Genomic DNA, 23,500 nt, shown 5'->3' with positions numbered 1-23,500 from the left:
ATTTTAATTTTTTAAAAATTTTGCGTTAGCATATGTAATCTTTGCTTATATTTAATAAAAACATGTGGGATATTGCAGTGAATCTATCAACAAATCTATCTACTAGTGTGACGACATGGATCCTGCATTATGACCTGTTTTTCTAGTGCGGTGTTGACACTGTTGACAGAGGCCCTGAAATCTGAAACCTTTCAATTTTGTACAAAATCTTAGTAATGCTCCCTTTTCATTACCAAAATTGCAATCGCTAAGCAGCACTGGTACTTAGACGTACAGCCATTGAATTTGGATACTGATATTATTATTTATCCTATTGTGAAACGCAACAACAACAGCAAGAATTTAAGCGTATTTGTCCCTACTCCACTGTATTATAATCACACATTTTATCAGGCTTCTGATTCGATAGTAGGATTACAAGTCTAATTCCAGCATTTGAAACACCTTACTTTATATAGAATAGCATTCAATTAATTTTTAAAAAAGTAATTCATAGCCAAATATCAATATTATACTTTTAATACTGTTAATACTTTTCGATGAAATGGCGAGCATACAAAGTAGGTATTTTAAGCCAGTATGAATGGAAGTATGAATGGAGATGAGTGTAGGATGAGTGGCGCGATCTTGTAGTTTTGTTAGTGACTAAGGCCGTCATTCCTTAGACGCACAGCTGTTAATTAATAGCCCATACAGCTAATGGCAACTCTACAGTTTATCGTGGAATCCGAAACACATTTTTGCCTTGGTATATACGAATTGGTCTAATTATCAGGATAGTACGATAGTACTGCGGATGGTCGTAGTACTCACTCGTGCGGACGTTAATCCACACCAGAGATATATTATACATTATACAGATTATACACTATGTCTAGTACTTGCATTGCACATACCTAATAATTGTTTTGCCTGACGCCTAGAAGCGAAATTCTCCTCAGCTCATAGCATATTATCAGAAAACTTAAGTTGGATACAGACACAAAAATGACCAAGAAGTGTATTCATTTGGTGTGATAAAGGAAACATAGTGTTGTAATATTTAATTGTAATTGATATTTTGTACAATTTTGTTTACCACATTTGTAATGGGTAAGGCTGGAAAATTATTTAAAGGAAATAAAAAGAAGTTATTGCAACGCCCTGTAGTGGTTATTCTTTTGTAAACTACGTTTTATTGCATATAAGCATTATGCATTTGCGGAAATGCACAATATTAACACATACATTATTGCATGTAAAACTCTTCTAAAACTCCATTCCGTAGGGTACTAATTAATAAACAAAGATCTCGTGTGATTGTTTTATCGAAACTGGATTATTATCAGCATTCCACATTAGGCTTAATCATGATTGAAGAAGAAGGTGTTGGTGTAGGTTGGTGTTCCGTTCCTGTTGAAACTTGAAAGTTTTGTAATGGGGAGGGGAAGCCAACAAGCAGCCAATTCCATTCCAATTCCAATTCCAATAGCCAATCCAAATAACTAGCTGTTAGGTTAGGGCAGTGCAAGTGCAGTATTAGTATTTATTTAGTTAACTTAAACTTAGATTTAGAGAGAATGAGTTCCCTTACCGCGTATTCACCAGCAGGTAAAGAAAATAAAATAAATATAGAAATACAATTACTTATATAAAATTTCAGCGAATAAGTTAATAACCTCACTTATAGTAAATGTGTGCGTTAACTTTGAATTATCTATATAGCTTTTATTTTTGTCTGCAAATCACTGTTCTCATTTGGTTTATGTTGTAAGCTCTCCTTTATTAGTTTATCTGGGATTAATCCAGGCATTGGTAAGTCCAATGAAGCTCAGGAAGTAGGAAGCCTAGCTAGACTGGAAAAAAACAGTTCTTTGCAAATAGGCCTAGCCTTGGTAGCAAGCCTAACATACGGTTCACACGAGCGACACATCTAGTTGAATAGGTAAGCAGGACTAGGTGACAGACCACAGGATCAAATGGAGCCGTTCACATGAGCGTAAACAAGTGACCGATATATTTTTTTTTTGGTGCATTGATGTTTTGGACAGTTATAGATTTTTTGTGTCTAAACTTGTATCAGAAAAACAAAATTAAAGTAATGAACCATCAGTTAAACTATTTTACTAGTTAACTTTTTTCCGTAAAACCTTGTTAGCCTAAGAGGAAATAAGTTAGGATAATTTAAAATTATCTAGCCTATAGAAACCTACTATCAGTCGTTTATCAACTGATATTTTTTTGTATTGTTGGACTTTCAATATAGGGACCTAGTTTCCAAAAAATCTATGCAATTTAGAACATTGATAGGCCTAACTTAAGTTACTTAGCCTACCGTAATTTTCTTTTAAACCTACTAACTTATTTAAAAATTACATTAATACAGGCTAAAGCCGGGTTATCCTAGGCGCGTAGTCGGTGAGCGGAGAGAGGAACGCGGAGAGCGGACTCCACTTGTCTTAGGCAATTTAATGTTACTGCTTTCCTAGAAGCGGAGCGGAATGCCATGTTAATTTCAATTCCGCTCTCCACGTTCCTCTCTCCGCTCGCCGACTCCGCGCCGAGGAAAACCCAGCTTAATGGAAACCAAAGAAAATATGAAACCTAGGCTAATGATTATTTTATTACGGTATACCGTACTCGTACTATCCATGATGATTATTCTCCCATACATTTTTATTTCTTAATTATTTCGTGGTGTTCCAATGACACGACCGTTTTTTCACCAATTGGATGAAAATATCAATATCAAAGCTACTCGAATTCAAAACTGGTAAACAATTAAAACTAAGGCAAGTAGGCCTATGCGAGCTGCAGCGCGACGACCGTGTGAACGCTCCCATATGGCTACGTGTACCGCTACGCTGCTAGAGCTGTTGACTAGCAAGCCGCGATAAGTAGTAACACTTGGCTAGGAAGCGGGGCCTGGTGATGGTTTGCGACACCAAGCTCGATCGCTGTCGCCGTACGCTCGTGTCAACGGCTCCATTTGAATTGATACTGTGGTGCGCTAAATAATCCTGCGGACCTAGTCAAGCCTAGTAAGCTAGATTTGTAGCTCGTGTGAACTGTGTGTAACCATCGCCAGGCCCCGCTTCCTAGCTAAGTGTTACTACTTATCGCGGCTAGCTAGTCAATAGCTCTAAGTAGCAGCGTAGCGGTACACGTAGCCATATGCGAGTGTTCACACGGGCGGTCGATCGTCACGCTGCAGCTCGCATACTTGCCTTTGTTTTCATTATTTACCAGTGATGAATCCGAGTGGCTTTGATTTTGGAACACTTTTTAGCCTTTCACAATACCAACACCATGACATAATCAAGAAGAATAATGCATGGGAGAATAATCATCGTATAAATAATAATAATTAATGATCTTTTGATTTCACTTTTAATATTTGTTTGGTTTAGGCTACATTATTTGACGTTATTAATTTTAAAATAGCGTTATTGATTGAAAGGACGTTAGCAATGTTCTAAATTGCATATCAATTTTTGTTAAACTGTACTACAAGTCCAACAATACAAAATACTCCCGCAGCAGAAAACTTTCAGAGTAAGTGAATTTCCATTTACCTTATGGGTTTTCAATTACCAATCTATAAGCCTAAATAACATTAGGTATAACAAGTACCTAGTCTGCTTTTAAAGGAAGGGCAATTAAGTGTGTATTTTAGTAATTTTTTTTAAGCTCAGCATAAAATAAATAAATTTACTAAGTTTTGTCAAAATATATTGATAAACAAAAAAAAAACTTAGGCCTACTCTCAATAAAAATAACATAGGCATTTTAAATTTACAATATTTTGAATTTTCTCCGTAACCAATAATTAGGCCTATTGTAGAAAAACACCAATGTAGGCCTACTAAACTATTTATTTTCAAGTTCTTTAAAATTGTTTGCAGATTTTATCGAAGCTAATTTGTTTACGTCACGCCAGCGTTCTAGTTGGTGGACTCGTCGCTCGTGTGAACTGGTGTGTCGCCGGGCGGCGGGGAATGCTGGTCAATGTCAGTCAGCTAGATGTGTCGCTCGTGTGAACCCTGCCCAACTCAGGCTATTGCTAACTTGATTAAATTTTTCTTTTGGGGAAGTGGGGGTGGGGGGGGAAGGGGGGGTAGGCCTATTTATTTTACCATAGCTGCCTCCAAACAAATTTTTATATCTTACTTTATAGTGTTATACCTCCTGACGCCAAATATAGCCTACAATTATTTTTCACCGCTGATGAATAATACTCAAGATATCGCCGTACTGAACTCATACCACTTATGTTATATACCATGTTTTTAAGTTATATATCAAATTTTGGCTAAGCTCATTTTCCCCTTGCCATTCTTGGGGGAAACGATTACTTCACCCTGAAAATCGTGTTTGAACATCGGAAAAGCGCTAACTTAGAAATCTATTATGATTTTTGGCGCTTGAAAATTTATTTTTTACTTTTATGTGTGTTTCTTATTCTTATTCAGGCCATTTCAAAAAAATTTTCTTTCGGACACCTTTTCGGCAAATGCCATTTTTACCCAGTAAACTAGGTTTGTAAAATCGTAAAAAATAGCAAAGCCGAAAATTACAAATTTGGTAAACCAAATTAAATATAATCCTACCTAACTTAAACCTAACCTAACTTAACTCAAGCTTAGGTTAGCAATGTGCCGAAAATGACCGATTTTGGATAAACCAAGGTTAAGTTATTGACACTTACCGGTCAATTGTGCTGATATTAAGTGATTTGATTTAGCCTAAGCCTAACGCTTTTCACGATTTTCAAACATGTTTTTTGGGGTGAAATAAGTTAGGTGTTTGCCAAAAAAGTGCAGGAGAAAAAAAATGTAAAATGGCCTAAATAACAAGAAAAATACCATTCAAAATAAAATAAGTTTTTCAAGCGCCTAAAATCGCCAATTTCTAGCGCTTATCTCGATTTTCAAACACAATTTTAGGGTGAAATAGGTGTTTCCCCCAAAAGTGCCAAAGGGAACAGGTGCTTAAAATAGCCTAATTTTTGTAGTTAAGTTTAAAATATTCAATAAAACATAAGTAGTAGGCCTATAAATTCAGTACCAGTACCAAACAAGGTAGTACAGATGATATTTAAGTTACAAGAGGAATGAACTGAGACTAATAGCATGTAACTTAAACTTTTATCTTATTTCTAGACCTGTCAGGGTGGTGGGTCGAGCTTTAAAGGTGCATTGTCCCTGAAGCGACTCTTGCGATAGTAGCTGAGCGATAGTAGCTCAGCGATAGTACCTGAGCACTGGTTAGCGTTGTTTCAAATGGGACCATTGTCCTTGACACGACTGCGACTGGAGCGGCTAGCGGCTGAACACAGCGACTGTAGCGGGTCTGCTCTGAGGGGAGTCAGAGTCGCAGTCGCTGAGTGATTTGTGTTGTGTGTAGACTTGTTTTGGTCGTAATGTCTTCAAAGAATACAAAACTGCTTTCTACCCCTGAAGAAGATGAAAAGCTGTTAGTACAGAATAAGTATTGAATAAATACTTGAAGATTTAAAACGTGGGGCGCATGCTAATTTAGAATTATCTTCACCTATTGAACTATTATTATCCATTACATGCTCCCCACGTTTTTAGTTTTAAATCTTACAAGTATTTATTCTCTCCACATATTTATAAATTATTTTTACTTTTGAGTGTGTTTAAAAACGTGGTATTTTTAAATATTATTTTCATTTATTATTTTCTACTAATTTTAGAAATAATTTTAATATTTACAGCTGACTTCAATTGATATATTTAGACCTACATTCTTCCAAAATGAAAAATTTGGAAGCCTATGGGGCTTAGCCCAAGGGAAATATGAAAATTAAATTATATAATATTGCATTGTCATCCATTTGTGAGCTATGTTTCAAGATTCAATTCTCTAGCTCGTCGGGAAGTTAGTTATTGATTGCAAAGTTTGTACCGGACAAGAAAGTGAGCTAATAAAAACGTTTTAAAATTAGCTGGTGTCATGGCACTCATGGCACCAATTCACTCGAAAAGTCAGCAAAATGAACAAAATCGCTCTAGAACAATCGCTTCAGGGACAATGACATGGTTAGCTACTATCGCTGAGCTACTATCGCTGAGCTTCTGTCGCTCAGCTACTATCGCAAGAGTCGCTTCAGGGACAATGGCCCTCAAGTTATGCAAATTTGGGACTGTAAGTGTTTTGAAATGTGGTTGGATTAAGAAGGTTAAGTTAAGTTTAGACCTATAATGAATGAAGATGTTGGTTTACGTTACCTAAACAGTTTTTGTACAATTAAAACCCTGTAAAAGCACTTCAAAAAACTATTAAAAAATTGCTTGCACTTGTTATCACTTCCAGTTGCTTGACTAGGGCCTATGATAGAAAACTGTAGGCTTACTTCACTCACTGTTCATTCCACTTGTAAATGTCATCCGTCCTACCTTGTTTGTTCTAACGTTCTTTGGCGATTGAGTATAAATCCTAAATACCCACAACGTGATGTGAGCAAAAGTAATTGCCCACGTTGGGAAGTGGATATTTCTAGTTTGCGCAAACTATATATCCACACACAACCCGACGTGGGCACTTACTTTTGCTCACATTGCGTTGTGGGTATTTAGGATTTGCCCAATCGCCGAAGAACGTTTGAACTTCAGCATTTGAGGAAATAAGTTTACCCACAAAGCGGTCTGGGCATTTCGCTTTGGCCAATGTCCGAATAAAATGCTCACTTCGCGACGTGGGTATTTTACACTGTCCACATTGCGAAGTGGGTAAAGATTTCGGACATTGTCCGAATTCGGAGTTTGAGTGTAACAGATATATTTAAATTTTATTATGAGATGAGATAAAGGTTAATATTATGACCTTAAATATCATTACAAAAAAGGTTACAAAGGTATTAATGGTATTTACATTCATATTGTATAACAAAGTATAGGGTCATCTGGATACAACCGTGTCGGAATACTAGAAGAAACACTAGTCGCTCCTAGTATTCCGACACAGTCGTACCCAGAAGGCCTAGTTAGCGATTGTGATAGTGGAAGCCTTACTTCCTATATTCCATATCGTACGTCCATGGATCACACTTTTAGGAAAAAGGGTTATGCCTAAAACTTTGGACGCTTCGGTAAAAATGACTGATCTTGAAATTACTGTGACAGACAAGCAGTTTGGAACTAATTCCTCCCCGCCACTGCTATTTAATGGCTGAACCCCACCCTGAGTAGTATTTATGAGGGCGAACCTCGGTTTTCTATCCGCTACTCCATCAAAAGAGTGCATTTCGGTCTCTCTCACTAAGGTATGTTCCTGGAGAGTTAAAAAAATGAGAGCCCCTAAGCAATTTTTAGCCTCCTTAGGCCATATGCTTATAATAAGGAACCAATTCAAACTTATCCGCCCTTCTGGCCTAACAAAAATATTACTTTGAAGCTTGAATTAACAACTACCTACCTTGTAGTACTATCCTCTCCTTAAAGAATTTGATAACCTTTTACCTTTTACCACTTAAAAAAATATTACAACTAGCCTATATTTTTAGTGCCCTCCAGCAGCGGAAGTGGTTTGATAACCTTTTACCTTTTATCACTTAAAAAAAATATTACAACTAGCCTATATTTTTAGTGCCCTCCTGCAGCGGAAGTGGCGCTGCTGTGAAGCGGAGACACGACAGTGACTCTGATAGTTCGGGTAAGATAAAATATACAATATTAAGCCACCAAAATTGAATGACTGATTTGTCTTCAAGGTCTACATGCTTCCAAACAAAAGGCTTTGAACCAACTGAATAAGATTTAACATTTAAATGCTTGAAGAAGTTAAAGAAATGTAAAAATTCATACCATCTTTCCCTAGATCTCCTAGGAAATATATGGGCATGATAAAAAAGTACGTTAATGTTGAAAAAATTGAAATGTTAAGATTACCAAAAGGCTTTTTAAAGTTTTAATCAGAAAAAAAAATAATCAACTATAAAAAAAATAAAAAAAACAGTAAAATGTTTAAAGTGATGTAGCCTACAGTTTAGTTTATAATGTTACCTACAAACTGAGAAATGTGGAAACAGAATTAAGTCCAGGCTAGATAATCGGCAAAGTATTTGCAACGATAAAATTACCTTCAAATATGAGATTTATTTTCATATTATAACAGCTGTTTTAACCGAGGATTAATGGATATGATTTTAGTTTGGATTATAATTGTTATAGGTACTGCTATTAAAATACCGAAAGGCAATTTCTACATTGTTTTGGAATCTGAATCGGATATTTCCTCCTCGGATGATGGGACCGAAAGTTTTACAAGTTTGCAGAACAAATCCACAGGTATCGTATTACATTTTTTCATTAAAATTAAGATCAAACACTTATGTTTTACTGTCTATGAATACTATGCCTACCAATGATTATAACTTCATTATATTTTAAATGAAACGTTCTCACCAAAAATACTGTTCCCTTGTTTGCTGAATAATATGGTGATGTAAATTTTTATATCTTATCTTATATACTAAAAAACTTTTGCAAAACTTACGACAGCAAGCCTGGCCATACTACTGAACCGAATTGCACACGGTTTGTACAAAATAAAAGATATTTTCCTGTAGATGTGCAGAATCCCTTTATAAATTAAAATAGGCTAAAAAAGCACGACAAATGAATTTGAGATTTAAAAAAAAATTAACATGGACCTTATGGGTTGCCATGCCAACAGAATATCCAAACAATTCCCAATCACATGTTTTATTTACAGTTTGGGAGAAGTCTGTACATTAAATATTTTTTGTCAAGTTTTCAACCACTGGGCGACTTCTATTTTACTATTTATAATATTTTACGGAGTCGTTCAAAGAAGCAACTGTCTGTGGCAGTTAGATTTATGTATCTGCAATACTAAAATGATATGGGAAGGGATAGAAAATGTCCATGATGTAGGAAGTGGTGAAGGAAGTAGTAAAGGCGAGCAGTGCAGGGTGTGCGAACTGTTTGTGGCAGTTGGATTAATGTATCTGCAATACTTAAATGCTATGGAAAGGGAGGAAAACAAGTCCACGACGTAGCAAGTGGTGTAGGAAGTAGTAAAGGCGAGCAGTGTAGAGTGTGGGAACCGTTTGTGGCAGTTAGGTTAATGTATCTGTAATACTTAAATGCTATGGGAAGAGAGGAAAACGGGCCCACGACGTTGGAAGTGGCAAAGGAAGTAGTAAATGCGAGCGTTGCGGATTGTGAGAACCGTTTTTGTCAGTTAGATTAAGGTATCTGCAATACTTAACCTTTGTAGTGGCCAATGTTAGAAGTGGGGAATGGCCAACCAATTTTGGCGATTTTGCAGACCTTTTTTTGAAAATTCGTAAAAATTCAACCGTACAAGTAAACCTAGCCAACCTCATATATATTCTTTTTGTTCTGAAAGAACAGGAGAATCTAGAAATAGTAATATAATAATGATTTAGGCTAGTGTATTTTTTCGGTTAAAGTGTAAAAAATAAAAAAAATTGATTTTTTTGGGGAAATTTTAAAAGCGGCCTCGGAAGTTTTTGGGGCGAAATATAATAACAAACGAAGAACCAAAAAAAATTGAAAACCGTTCAGTGTTAGTTTGTGTTGTAAAAAGTTATATAATATATGTGTATACTAATAATGACATATACATGTTTGTAAAGCTAATGAAGTAAGAAATAAAAAAAGTCATAAAGTTTATGGTAAAAGTTTTTTTTTTTATTTATAAATAAAATAATGTTTTTTGTATTTTAGCGATTTTGTGAAAAAAATTCATAGTATTTAAAACTTTTGTACCAAATGTTTTTACTTCAAACCAACATAAACATCTTGTAGTGTATTCAATTACCTACATAGAAATGTATAACACATTGGGTAACAATTTTTGTTTTTACGAGCCAGGGGCATAATAATATAAATAAAAGGAAAACCACAAAATCCAACCGCAAGAAAAATACAACCTTTTATAAACACAATTTGACACTATTCAGTAAATATTTATGCATAATAAATGCATGAAGATTATTGTTATATACACATTTCTCTAAAAATACAAAATAATAACGAAATTAGTAATCAATCGCGGATAAAACGAGAGCAAAAACTCACCGGCAACAACACGCAATGGCGACTACAAGGCACTTTGTGTATGAGACCTTGACAGCAGTGACACACTTTCGTCGTCAGTGAGAGAAAACGTAAAAAACCCTGAGCGCAGGGCTGCCACTATCACAAGCTACATTTCTTCCTCTTCATAATGACATATTATATGACTAGTAATAATAAATTACACTGTATGTAATTCGTATTTTCCATACCTTCACCTTGTGACGGTTGGCCATTTGTTATAAATTTCGAAAACAGCTGTTTTCATAAAATCGTACTGGTTGTCCAATCAATATTTAGTTCTAAAATATCACTACCACAATGAAGATAAAATCAATGGCTAGTGGTACTACCCGCAACATCCCAAGACGAAAATTACCTGAGGAGGGTAGTGCCAAACAAGACGTGTTTTGCCAGTTCCCAAGTGTCGGCTGCAAAAGTCGTGCCGCGCCAAAAATTCATTTGATTTCTAATCATTGTGACATTGTTATATACCTGCTACAGGGTTTGTTTATGTAATAAAATGAAAGTTCAGAATGTGATCTTTTGAATGGTATATATATTGTTCTCATCTGAGTTGATTATAAGTGTTTTTTTTACCGTTAAAATAATTTTGGCCCATACCGTCACCCGGTGACGGTGGCCATTCTAAGCATCAACGGCAAACCGTCACCCGGTGACGGTTGGCCACTGCTAGGGTTAAATGCTATGGGAAGGGAGGGAAACAGGTCCACGACGCAGGAAGTGGTGATGGAAATAGTAAAGCGGTGGTGCATTTCGGAGTGTGGAAACCGTTTGTGGCAGTTGGATTAATGTATCTGCAATACTAAGACTGCCGTGAGAGTAAACTAATGATTTTTTTAGATGTGCAGAATCCCTTTATTAATTAAAATAGGATAAAAAATAATCACAACAAATGAATAAAAAATTAAAAAAAAATTAACATGGGCTTTATGGGCTGCCATGTTGGTGAGGAAATAACAACAAAATATAAAATGAAAATCAAAACAAATGGAACAAATTCCAATCACATGTTTTATTTACAGTGTGGGATAAAAATAGATAAGTTTGCACAATACATGATTTTGGTAGAGTTTTCGACCGCGGGGCGAGCTCTAGTGAATGATTGAATTTGCTTTTACAATTATTATAATAGTATATAATAGAGGTAAGATTTATAAAAAATCCTTTTTGGGCCAATGGAAGATTTTTTATCAAAGGTTCATTGAGGTTATGTTATGATTTTACTTTTTTCTGGAGGACTGTAATTGTTTTTGTGCTGTAGATTTTGCAAGAGACACATCAGACACCAGCAGCAAGACCAGCCACAACGGATCGGATTTTGAGGTGGAATATGAAGTGGTGAGCTTGTCTGAAGAGGAAACCAAGGTCCCCTTTGACGGTTCCTGCTCGGGGACAGATCTGGTAAAGCAATTTTTTCTGGTTAAAGTTTTTAATTCCTGATTAAAGTTGAATTTAAATAATTTAAAGATATAAGTGTAAAGATATAATTGTTTTAAATGATCAGACAAATTAAAAATTGTTCTTACAGTATTGTAATTTCATACTACAGTAGAGTCTCTATAATCCGGCCGTTCATTAGACCGGCACGTCCAGTAATCCGGCACTGTGTTTTCGCCGAATATTCAGTAAATTTTCATGTCTAGACTTGAAAACGCGAGTGTCCATATTTCACAACAGCAGTACACTGACGACTGACGTCTGCTACGGGTAGTTGCGTACAGTGCGTGGCGTGTGAGTTGAGTGAAGGCAGTGTTGTGAGTACAGTGTATATACTATACAATCTACAAGTGTAGTGCGATGTCGGGAAAACGTAAGCATGTAACGCTGACTTTAGATAAAAAGTATATGATTTTAAAACGTTTGGAAAAGGGTGAAAAGTTGGCTCATCTGTCTAAGGAATACAATATCGGCCGTGAAGAAGAAGGAGCAGATCGAATCATTCTTTAAGAGGAGTAGTGAATCATCTTCGAAGGTAAGAAAGACATTAAAAGTAGGCGAATTTCCGCAAGTAGAAGACGCACTTTATAATTGGTTCATGCAAGAAAGGAGCCGACACACGCCAATTTCAGGTGATATTATAATGGAACAGGCGAAACTGTTCTATAACAAAATCATGAAAAAGGACGACTTCCGTGCAAGTGTTGGGTGGCTGGATAAATTCAAACGACGCTTTGGAATTCGACTGCTAACTATGACTGGTGAAAGGCTTTCGTGTGATGTAGCGGCTGCAGAACCTTTTATTGAAAAATTTAAAGAAATCGTGGATGAAATGGACTTAGGCCCAGATCAGATCTACAATGCTGACGAGAGTGGTCTGTTTTGGCGTCTTTTGCCGAAACAAACATTCGTTCATAGAGAGGAAGCTAGTGCCCCTGGTCGCAAGTTGGCCAAAGATAGAGTAACTTTTATGCTGTGTTGTAATGCTAGTGGCACACATAAATTAGAATTGCTTGTTATTGGGAAAGCCAAAAAGCCAAGGGCTTTCAAAAACACACAGTTGCCAGTTACATACACAAACTCGACAAAAGGATGGATGACAAAAACTCTTTTTTTGGAATGGTTCCATCAAACGTTTGTACCATCAGTAAAAAAGTTTTTGAAAGCACAAAAACTGCCTCAAAAGGCCATTTTGTTGCTCGATAATTGTCCTGGACATCCAGATGAGGATGAGTTAAAAAGTAGGGATGGAAAAATCACTGCTTTATTTTTGCCCCCAAATGTAACTCCGATACTCCAGCCCATGGACCAAAATGTGATCCAAACTATAAAAACGAATTACAAAAAAACCCTTTTGTACAGTGTTTTGTCAAAAGAGGGGAGTGTTGTTACAGCTCTGAAGGAAACCAACCTGAAAGATGTTGTTTTTAATCTTGCAAGCGCATGGGAAAAACTTGCAACAAAAACAATTGTTTGTTCATGGGCGAAGTTGTGGCCTTCTCTTGATTTATTAGAGGATTACAGAAGACAATCAAATCCTCAAACGACAGTGACAACAGATGCTGAGCTAAATGACTTGAGAGAAGCAATAGCCGAACAGTTAGTAGACGATCCAGAAGATCTGACATCAGCCGATGTTACCGCCTGGTTAGACGGAGCAGACGACGAGCAGTGTCAAATCATGACAGACGATGAGATCATCGAAGATGTTCTAGACGGCTGTGACGTGGAGGAGGGGGACGAGGAGGGCGGAGTGGGCGGAGCCAGTACGTCGACGTCGACAGCTGCAGCTGCACACACAGTCAACACGGATTCGGCGCTGTGTGCCTACGCAACTGCAATAACTTGGGCGGAAGAAAACGGTGCTTCGGCTTCCGATATTATGACACTAAAGAGGCTCCAGGAAAATGTTTTAAAACTTTCTTTTAATGCAAAGAAGCAGAAAAATATCACAAACTATTTTGCTGTTGTTTAAGTAGGTCTTACATGTAAAGTGTACAGTAGGCCTAAAGTTCTGTAATTTTCATTTTGTACACGTACAGTATTTAGTGATTATCTTTGTTCATCGTCTGATATTGTACTGTACGGTTGTTTGCTGTTTCATATCACTGTTTATTTTTCACAATAATACATTAAACAACATTTCATTAGGCCTATACTGTACAGAAATTCAAATGATTGTTATCATAGTTTTCGTAAGCAATAAAATGTTGTTTATTGTATAACCACTTCAATTTCTGATGCATTTCCACTAATCCGACATTTTCTATAATCCGGCCATACTAATCCCCATATAGGGCCGGATTAACGAGATCCTACTGTACATTTATATCTAACTAGAGTATATATACAGGGTGTTTTTTTTTTTAAACTTGCATCTTTATTTATGTAAAAACCGCAATAGATAGAAATATGCAGTTGGCGGGAATCATCTATTGACGTAGGGGGCACAAATTTTTTGAATTCAACGTTACATTCAAGTTCCCCCCTTTCCCCCCTGCCCCCAACTTAATTTTTTTAAATAGCAAGGTACCCCTTGTGACATATCAAATAAAAGAGCATGAAAAAAGAAAATGTTTGATGAAAAAAAATTGAAAATCGGTTCATAAATTTGTGAGATATTCCCCCCCTCCCCCCCGGAACTTAATTTTTTTTTTAATAGCAAGGTACCCCTTGTCACATATCAAATGAAAGAGCATGAAAAAAGAAAATTTTTGGTGAAAAAAAATTAAAATCGGCTCATGAATTTGTGAGATTATCCCCCCCTTGTCCCCTACCCATAACTTGTTTTTTAATAGCGCGGTACCCGCCCTTGTGACATATCAAATGAAAAATAAATTTCACCACAAACATTTTCTTTTTTCATGCTCTTTCATTTGATATGTCACAAGGGGTACCTTGCTATTAAAAAAAATTTAGTTCCGGGGAGGGGGGGGGGGAAATATTTCGCAAATCCATGAACCGATTTTAAATTTTTTTTCATCAAACATTTTCTTTTGTCATGCTCTTTCATTTGATATGTCACAAGAGGTACCTTGCTATTAAAAAAAATAAGTTGGGGGGAATGTGAATGTAACATTGAATTCAAAACAATTGGGGTTTTTACATAAATAAAGATGCAAATTAAAAAAAAAACACCCTGTATATATATATTGATTGGAACTCTAGCCTGTGTAACTGAGTGTGGTACTTTTGTCCTGGATTAAAATCAAATCCCACCCATGGTAATTTTGCTCTTTATTAAAGTTATTACTTGAAATGGTGCCTTAAATCTAATCCTATGTGGAAGTTCTTCAGGTTAAGATAGGTGAAGGACCCATTGATTTTTCAGTGATTTTGAGTCTTTGTATTAAATTCACAGCAAGACCGTTTGTCTCTCTGGTATCCTCCATTGCTTGGCTGGGAATTTCATCTGATCTACGCTATTTACGTAGATAAAATCAATGGATGCTTAAGCTGTAAAACAGGTGTTCTCTTTTTTTTGGTTCAATGCCCCCTTAAAATCCTAAATTGTTCTCACCCACCATATTAAGCTCATATACCATATTTAACTAGCATCCTAATCCCTCTGAGTATTTAATTATTTTTATACTTCGTTTTTGGTGAGGTTTTGTGATAAGGCCCACACAAGTTTTGATATGGCCACAATCCCAAATCAATTTGATATTTTTCTTACTGTATTTTTATTTATTATTTTTCTAGGAATGCTGAAATCCCTCCACGCCCCCAGATTGAAAACCGCTGCTGTATACCAATCTAGAAAGATTAAAAGAATAGAGAAGAAAACATCATTCTGCATTGGTGATCTCCCTTCATTTTGTACGGTTTGTTTGACAGGAGACATTGAGGAGGAGGCCGGTGGAAGACAGTGCAAGTGACGCCTCCGATAGCAGTATGTGGGCGGACAACTCGTCCGGATCAGAGGAGGCTTATGACAAATTCAGGATACCTGCTAGACTGAGGTTCTGTGTGAGGTGTAAACAGGCTCCTACCTGCGTACACTACTGCACCAAGTGTTATAAGGTAGGCCCATACATTCTATATATGCTTGAGTAAATAATTAAGGAAAATTATGTTTATGGTAAAAATGGCTTTAGACTAGGGGTTTTAAAGATTAGGCTAATGTTTAACAGCAAACCTTACTGACGAATATCTTACTACGTAATATTATAAATGTGAAAGTTTGTTTGTTTGTTTTTTTGTTTGAAGTTCAATCACACATTAATTACTGGACGGATTGGGCTGAAATTGGACACAATGATAGCTCATATTCCCTCTCGAAAATCCTTTTGGGCTCTGCCCCAGTGGCTCTTTAGTTCCCCATGTTAACCTTATGAGTATTCATATTTAAAGGGAATTAAAGAATTGTCAGCTGTTTCAACTAAAAAGGTTGGTTCTATGATATGCAAAAGTATTAAAAAGTTATTTTAGCAACAGGGTGCAGCACTATTATTTTTTTGCGTTTATGAAAACAGCTAATTTGAACTAAGCAGCAACAAAAAACTGTGACAGGCAATAAGAACTGTCAAAGTAGGATTGTTTAAAGTTATGTTTATGTTTTTAATTGTTTGAATAATTTGTGATATTTTGCAAATTATTAATAAATTATTTTTCTCTATTGTTTAGGTGAAAAGGTTGAACATTATGGTTATGGTAGATGTGTAATAACTTTAGTGTAGATGTGTAAAACTACAGGGTTAGGCAAAAGTCTGGAACCCCCCAGTTAACTTTTTAACGCGTTGCAGTAGGAAAACCAACTTGGAACATATTTACAACATAAGGAATTGCACTTTTTCATCAAATTTACAACATTGCTCCAGCCCCCAAAATGGGATATTTTGGGGACAGCCCCAAATTTTCAAATGTAAACACCTATCATGTGACCCCACATTTTAAAGGGTTTATCAAGCTAAATTTAATGGCGCAAACCAAAGGTCAATATCGCGCCTCTAATCAAAATGGCAGCTTTTTTAATTATTTAAGATGAGCAAGAAAGATAAAGTCTGGACACCTTTAAAAACTTTTAAAATTAATATTTTCATACTGACTAAAAGGTGAATTCTCTTTTTTTATAAAGGTATGCTGAGTTTAGTTTTCCTGCTATAACCTGTTAAAAGAGGATATTTCAAAATGACTGCCATTTTAATTTGGGGTGCGATATTGACCTCTAGTTTGCGCGATTCAATTTGTCTTGAGAAACCCTTTAAAATGATGGGTCACATGGTAGGTGTTTACTTTTAAAAATTTGGGGCTGCTCCCAAAATACCCCATTTTGGGGGCCGGGTACAAGTTCTAACTTAAATGATAAAGTGAATTTTTTATGTTGTAATCATGTGCCGAGTTTGGTTTTCCCACTGCCACACGTTATAAAGTTAACTTGGGGTGTCCAGACTTTATTTTGCTTGCTCATCTTAAATTAAAATGGCTGCCATTTTGATTAGGGGTGCAATATTGACCTCTGGTTTGCACCATTCAATTTCTCTTGATAAACCTTTTAAAATGAGGGGTCACATGATAGGTGTTTACATTTAAAAATTTGGGGCTGCCCCCAAAATACCCCATTTTGGGGGCTGGGGCAAAGTTTTAACTTTGATGAAAAAGTCCAATTTCTTATGTTGTAAATATGTGCCGATTTTGGTTTTCCTACTGCAACGTGTTAAAAAAATAACTAGGGGGTTCCAGACTTTTGCCTAACCCTATATAGTATACCGTAAATTTAAATAAGCAAATATGTTATCAAACTGTGTCCTCCCCCATTGCAAACGCTAAGTTTAAGTATAACTGCAATAAGCATTTTACACTTATATGCTAAGCCCGTACGAAGGACGGGTACTCTGCTAGTAGATAATAATGCACAAATAAATATATAAACACAGAGCTTTCGGAGCTACTATCTCCTTCTTTAGTAGGAGGGTGTTCTGGTTGTGGAAGAAGGAAGAAGAAGGTGCAGTCTAGCCTCTGGGTTTGGTCACCATCACTAAGTCCAAACTGAACTATACTATGGTATCTAATTCCACCAAGAACCATCAGATGGCTTCTTACCCAAAGCATCTAGATATGCCCTACAAGTTTTTTTTTTTGTTTTCTCGGCTTTGTTCCAGATTCAAGTCATTGAATCTGGAACAAAGCAGAGAAAATGAAAAAAAAACTCATCCTTGATTAAAATTTTTCTTCCGTCCTATTCTTGTACTATCTTTTCTTAGGCCTATATTGTACTGAATTTGAACCAATTTGAATATGAAGTTCAAATCCCCAAGCAAAAGCATTTGTCTGCTGATCACAGTCGTCCAATCAAAACTCAGGATTCCAAGGTCTGTGATTCGTCGGCGGGGTCAAAGTGGATGAATTGCATTGCGATCAAAGATAAAAAAGAGATTCAATCACAAACTTTTATTCCAGCTATCCACAACATTTTATTCTAATGGCTTGTTCTTTACTCATGTGTACGGTGATTAGTGCTTTTTTTATAAATGTTATCTAATTGTGTTCATGTACACCTCAGTTGTCAATAACATGTTAAAAAAATTTTATATTTAAATTTTTTCCAATAACTTTACAACTATAACTTCCAACAACAATAACTTCTCTCAAGTTAAGTTTACTGAAGAAGCTCTAGAGATGTTTTTTTAAAACATTAATTTGTTTTGACCAAAAAATCTGAATGCAAGATTTTGTAAACTCTTAGTGCATCTGCTCTACATACAGCTGTACACTAAAACATTTAGCTAATAGTGTGTTAAAGCCTTTAACACGTTCACTGCGCTACGAGATCCCGAGGTCTCGTATCGTACCTAGCCCGTAGTGCGGGACCCATCATTTGGCTTCTTTCCAAAAGTTACGAAATCGATATTTCGGCGTACAGTTATCGTAAAGAAATGAAACTTGTACATATATAATGCATTTTTCTTGATGTATCAACTAGTAAACATGAAATGAACAAGATAAATAGATCTCGTAACGCACTGAAGTAATAAACTTTTACCTTATTACGATACGAGACCCCTGGGTCTCGTATCAAAAATAGTTGTTCCAAGCACTACATGAGGCTAATGGGGTGATTAGTAACCATGGTAACCTTTGTTGAATGCTTGGATAAAAGAAGGAAACCAAAGAAATAATTCAAGAACGAAGAGAAAGAATAATGGTGTTTTTATGCTGTTATCTTTATGAGTTATCTAATGTTTTATAGGTTTACATATTATACGTTTTCAACTACGGGAATATAAATCTTTTTCAACTATCGACGTGTTTCTCTTCTAAAACAGCACTAACGGATGCGTATTAAAGGTCACTGGTAAATGACCTAAAATATCACGACTGTGCAATGTTGTATTTTGATGTAAAAAAGCAAATCATTACATTAATTCAAATATTTCTCCTGGTCCCTACTAAATCATACAAAAATCAATGTTAAATAATCGTCAAACCGGACAAGCAATTTCCGATAAACAGCTTTGTATCATTGGTTTTTGTTTTGCGATTGGAATCCCCTTTCCCAGCCCTTTAGGGAAGTGGTGCAAGTCTAAATATAGCTTCAAGGTTGCACCCATCCCTTCCGGGCCCACTCGACTCACTGTTGGCACCCACTCATTTCGAGGTCATAGCCCAACCCCAAAATTATAACGAAATAAATACAGTAATTTGTAAACATATTTCATTTGTATTTTATTTAGCCTGAAATCGGCCGTAAGGAAACTCATTAATATAAAAAGTGATAAAAGAAAGATAAAATATATTTTTTATTACGGTTATGATTATTAGGAATTCGTAAATAAACAGATAACATATATTTTTCTTAATTTATTATTGTAGGAAAAGAATAAATACAAATAAATAATGAACTATTACAGCTGTGCGGTACGAGATCTCGGGGTCTTATACAATGACGTCATATTTACTTCCTGGGCTGGCTGAAGATTGTCAACATTGTACTGGTTCACATAAACAAACACTCAGCGCTCTCTTGCCTTTCTTTGCGAGGTTATGATGCACAAAAGATTACTGCGCAATGTAATCTCGGGGTCTCGTATCGCACCTGGGTAATCATAGCGGACAAGACCTATAGATCTCGTAACGCACCATTGGAATAATGCAGGAAAATATACAAGGCAGTGAACGTGTTAATACAAAACAATTACAAATAATGTACATTAATCATTGTTTGTGTTTTTTTTTTTCAGGTAAGAAAGGACTTTTTCCCCCCCAGACCTAAACTAAACAAAAGAAAGAAGGTGACGAGATTTCTTTTGAAAAAGAAGTGTTCTAAAGAACCACCAAAAACCCCTGTGGTGGAGGATAAAAATGAGTCTGGAATTGACTCTGGTTGTAGTCAAGAATTATTGACTCCAGAAGAAGAGTCTAGTAAACCTGTAGAGAGTGAAAACCTCTGCAATATTTGTTTTAAAAATCAGAAAGATGGAGCTTTTGTGCATTGTAGATGGGTGCACATTTATGCATGTTATGAATGTTCGGTGAAAACATGGTTCACGTCGAGACGTTGCCCGTTGTGTAACGGAAAAGTGAATAAAGTGCTCAAAGTAGCAACGGGATAGTGAGCCAAACCATAGTTAGCTTTTTGTTATGTTATTGACTATTGTTGAAATGTTTAAAGAGATTTATTGTTAAATTAACTAGAAATTGAAGATCGCTGTTTTCATAAATTATTTATTGAAACCGTTATTGGTTTTACACTCTGCGGTGATTTACTACCATTAGTCTTGCCATTTGCATTGTATTTTTGTAACCGTCAGGATTTATGGGTTAACTAATTTGTCAAGGTTTTATACTACATCGACTGTTACAAATTGTCTAATTAAACCCTTTCTTCAAAAGTGAGGTTATTGTCATTCAATTTAACCCTTTGAGTGCCAACGTCCGGGGAACCGGACGTTTTTAAAACGAGCCAAAAGTGCCGACGTCCGGCCGACCGGACGTTTTTAGAACGAGCCAAAAGTGCCAACGTCCGGCTGACCGGACGTTTCGTAATGATCGAACAGCTGTCATAACAACCGAATGGATACTCGGATTCTTTTAACCCATATATTAACATTGAGTCGAAAGTTACTAGATGCGATACATCGATTTTCGTTGGTCGAAATATCGAAAATTCGATTTTTACGAAATTTTAACCTAAAAATCGCCAGATCGCGCTCGGCATTTTTAGCGCGACCTTCGGGAAAAATCATCGGCATTTTTTGAGCGTTACTTTTATTTCTTGCCTGGCACTCTAAGGGTTAATAAACGGGTAGAAGATATCTATAAACATTTATAGTATCCATAAATATCACTAGCTAAGGGTAAAACTACAAGATTTTGATGTAGATAAGGCAAATTTATCTGTTTGGACTTAAGGTTTTTACATTATAATAACTTGTTATTTAGTCATGGTGTATCATGGGATTAGAACTGGGTGATATAGACTAAATTACCAACAATATATTTAGCCTATGTAAATCACGATCCACCTCTTTCATGCAAGAGAAATTATTATTTGTACCATTATGTCCATTATAAGTATGTTTGGAAAGATGTGATAATGCTCGTCTCGTGGTTTTCATTTTAGGGTGAAATAGTTCAAATTAAATTGTGTATGGCCCTTGAACCGCTCTATGGAATCATCTGTATTAAAATTAATTAGTCTTGTTCAGAATAATAATTGAAAATTTTATTTAAATGTGCAGAAATTAATTTATACTCATAATATAACCAGATGCATCTAACTACAATTGTGTAGTTGAATTGAGCGTTTTGAATTAATATTTTTCATAAACTAAAGTTAAAAAATAAAATTTGTTGATTGTTGCCTAAAACAATTTTTGTTAAATAAAGTTAAAGATTAATGTAAGGGGAATGTTAGATAATTAAGGGTTTGCTATTGTTTTGTCTGTGGGTTTAGTTGTTTTTAGGATGCACCGATTTAATATTTTAATTGTGTTGATAATTTTTTGCATCTTGACTGCATATGAGACTTTAGTTTTTTGTAAACAAGTGCTAGTTTTTCATTCAGATTGTTTAACTCTTAATTCACGTAAAATGTCTTCCAAACGAGCATAATTTCTGTAATTATTTGTGTAATCTGCTGATTTCAGTTTGATGTTGAAACATAACTTAGTCATTGTATAAATATGTAATATTTTTGTACATTTGTTAATAATTAATTTATTAAAAGATAAATTACTGGTACCCCCTAATCTGGAGGTGTCAAATATATATTTATTAAGCTAATTATCTAAAACATGACTAAAAGAAACTAATAAAAATAGGGTTAGTAAATTTGATTTTTATTTCATTTGTGTTCCTGGTCCACAGCATTCACTAGTGAATACAAGGATCTTTTACTGACAATTGAATATACAAAGGCATATTATACTAAGGGAAATGCAAGTCAACATCAAGATGAAATAAGCCCAGAGAATTGACTGACTGTTGAGAATAAAAATGCCTTAACCTAGCCAGTTCATATCATAGACCCAGTATAATAGCCTAGACTAGTCCCTGAGTTCTTGCTGCTATAGAGAAAAGTACTAAAGATGAGGCATTTGCCATGTGACAGAAAATTATGCTCTAAGAGATGTTCATAACTGTACTGTAACACTCATTGCACACTACACGATTTCGCCTGTCCGCAGTCAGCCGTGTTGCCAGATTGACCAGAGTAAAAAAGCAGTAAAAAATTATGGTATTGGGTTCCAAATAATAGTGTATAGTATAGTACACATAACATATTTTTATATAAAAAACAAGGAACCTTAAAATAGAAATCTTTGTGAAGCTGCGTTCACTTCACTTGCACTTCTCAAGTGTTCAGTTTAACTAGCACATTCACGTTATCAGTAGGCGTAAATCCCTGAAAGCTGCAGCTGCTGTTACAGTGTTACTCAACCAATTACCTACCTCTTCTACTGTTGGTAACTGCAGTAGAGAGCAGTGGATTTGGATGTTTGATATAGGCCTAGGTAGTTTTGTAATTTATGCAAAATTAATTTATCATCAAGTTATCAATAACATGAATTTATGTCTCGTAACTCATCAAATAATCGTATATAATGACGAATAATCGAACATACGTCAATATTATCGTACCATTCTACAAAACAATTTTTTTTATGGGCAAAGGTATCGTACACATACGATAAACCATCTTACACCTGACAACACTGCCCTTCCGGGAAAAATTAGGAAGGGCATTTTTGTTATTGACTGATGGAGCATAAATGGAACCTTTTACATCAGCCTGTTATGAATCGGGCCAGATTATTTCCTGGGTCGTACCACTGCAGAGACCGGCTCATGGCCGACAAAAACTTGTTTTTGCTTCGGCAGTACATACTAAAATTGGAATGCTACAGAAAAGATTAGCATGGCCCCTGCGCAAGGATGACACGCAATATCGTGAAGCGTTCCACTTTTGTCTCCAGCTCAGTGGACTAAGTGACAAAATGAGCACTTGTACACTACACTATAGTATTTTAGTGAGTCCTATATTATTGGTTTTATATAATTCCTGAATTGCGTATTCTGTTGTTAAAGCCTATATTTAATATGGTATGGCTTTATATGGTGCCACAACAAAGAAAACTCGAACTTGAATTCTAGCTTTACAGAAAAGGACATTAAGAAAAACTAGCAGCCTGTGTGACTTCAAAATCCGTGACATAGTTGATAAGGGTGAACAAGATTATTTCTCATCATATCCCTATTATTTGCATTGCGTGCATGATCTCGTCGAGGCATCTTAGAAAAATTACAAATACTAACAAAACATAATACTATGAAAACACAAAATCTAATGTAAGTCATTTTCTTCTTCACATTTTACACAACCAAGATAACAATATTTTACTTGAATCCCCTAAAACATCAATAAAACATACTATGAAGACACAAAATCCTTTCACAACACAATAAGTCGTTTTCTTCTTTACATTTTATACTAATAACATTGCAACATTTTACATGAATTCACTGAA

At 35.7% G+C, this 23,500-nt stretch overlaps 1 protein-coding gene and 1 non-coding gene across 2 annotated transcripts; both read left to right on the top strand.

The window, feature by feature from the left end:
• Positions 1–1,469: 1,469 nt before the first annotated feature.
• LOC128993266 (E3 ubiquitin-protein ligase Mdm2-like) lies at positions 1,470–21,803 on the top strand. The gene is made up of 6 exons (XM_054417054.1): positions 1,470–1,590; positions 7,591–7,656; positions 8,175–8,291; positions 11,356–11,495; positions 15,369–15,554; positions 19,712–21,803. The coding sequence occupies exons 1-6, from the start codon at positions 1,560–1,562 to the stop codon at positions 20,081–20,083; spliced, it is 912 nt and encodes a 303-aa protein (XP_054273029.1). The 5' UTR covers positions 1,470–1,559; the 3' UTR covers positions 20,084–21,803.
• Positions 21,804–22,840: 1,037 nt separating this feature from the next.
• On the top strand, positions 22,841–22,942 carry LOC128993678 (U6 spliceosomal RNA). Its single transcript, XR_008490806.1, has one exon. It is a non-coding gene; the product is annotated as a U6 spliceosomal RNA (small nuclear RNA).
• The last annotated feature ends 558 nt before the right edge of the window (positions 22,943–23,500 follow it).

The sequence above is a fragment of the Macrosteles quadrilineatus genome, unplaced genomic scaffold (genome assembly GCF_028750875.1).
Source record: "Macrosteles quadrilineatus isolate MER2022 unplaced genomic scaffold, UCM_ALF_1.0 Scaffold_4__1_contigs__length_99947679, whole genome shotgun sequence".
Classification (NCBI taxonomy): domain Eukaryota; kingdom Metazoa; phylum Arthropoda; class Insecta; order Hemiptera; family Cicadellidae; genus Macrosteles; species Macrosteles quadrilineatus.
The sequence above is the reverse complement of the archived record's forward strand: the minus strand, read 5'-3'. Positions and strand labels throughout refer to the sequence as shown.

Coding starts and splice junctions, on each gene's coding strand:
- LOC128993266 (XM_054417054.1), top strand. CDS start 1,560: ATGAGTTCCCTTACCGCGTATTCACCAGCAG. Junction 1,591..7,590: donor TACCGCGTATTCACCAGCAG/GTAAAGAAAATA, acceptor CTATATTTTTAG/TGCCCTCCTGCAGCGGAAGT. Junction 11,496..15,368: donor CCTGCTCGGGGACAGATCTG/GTAAAGCAATTT, acceptor TTTGTTTGACAG/GAGACATTGAGGAGGAGGCC.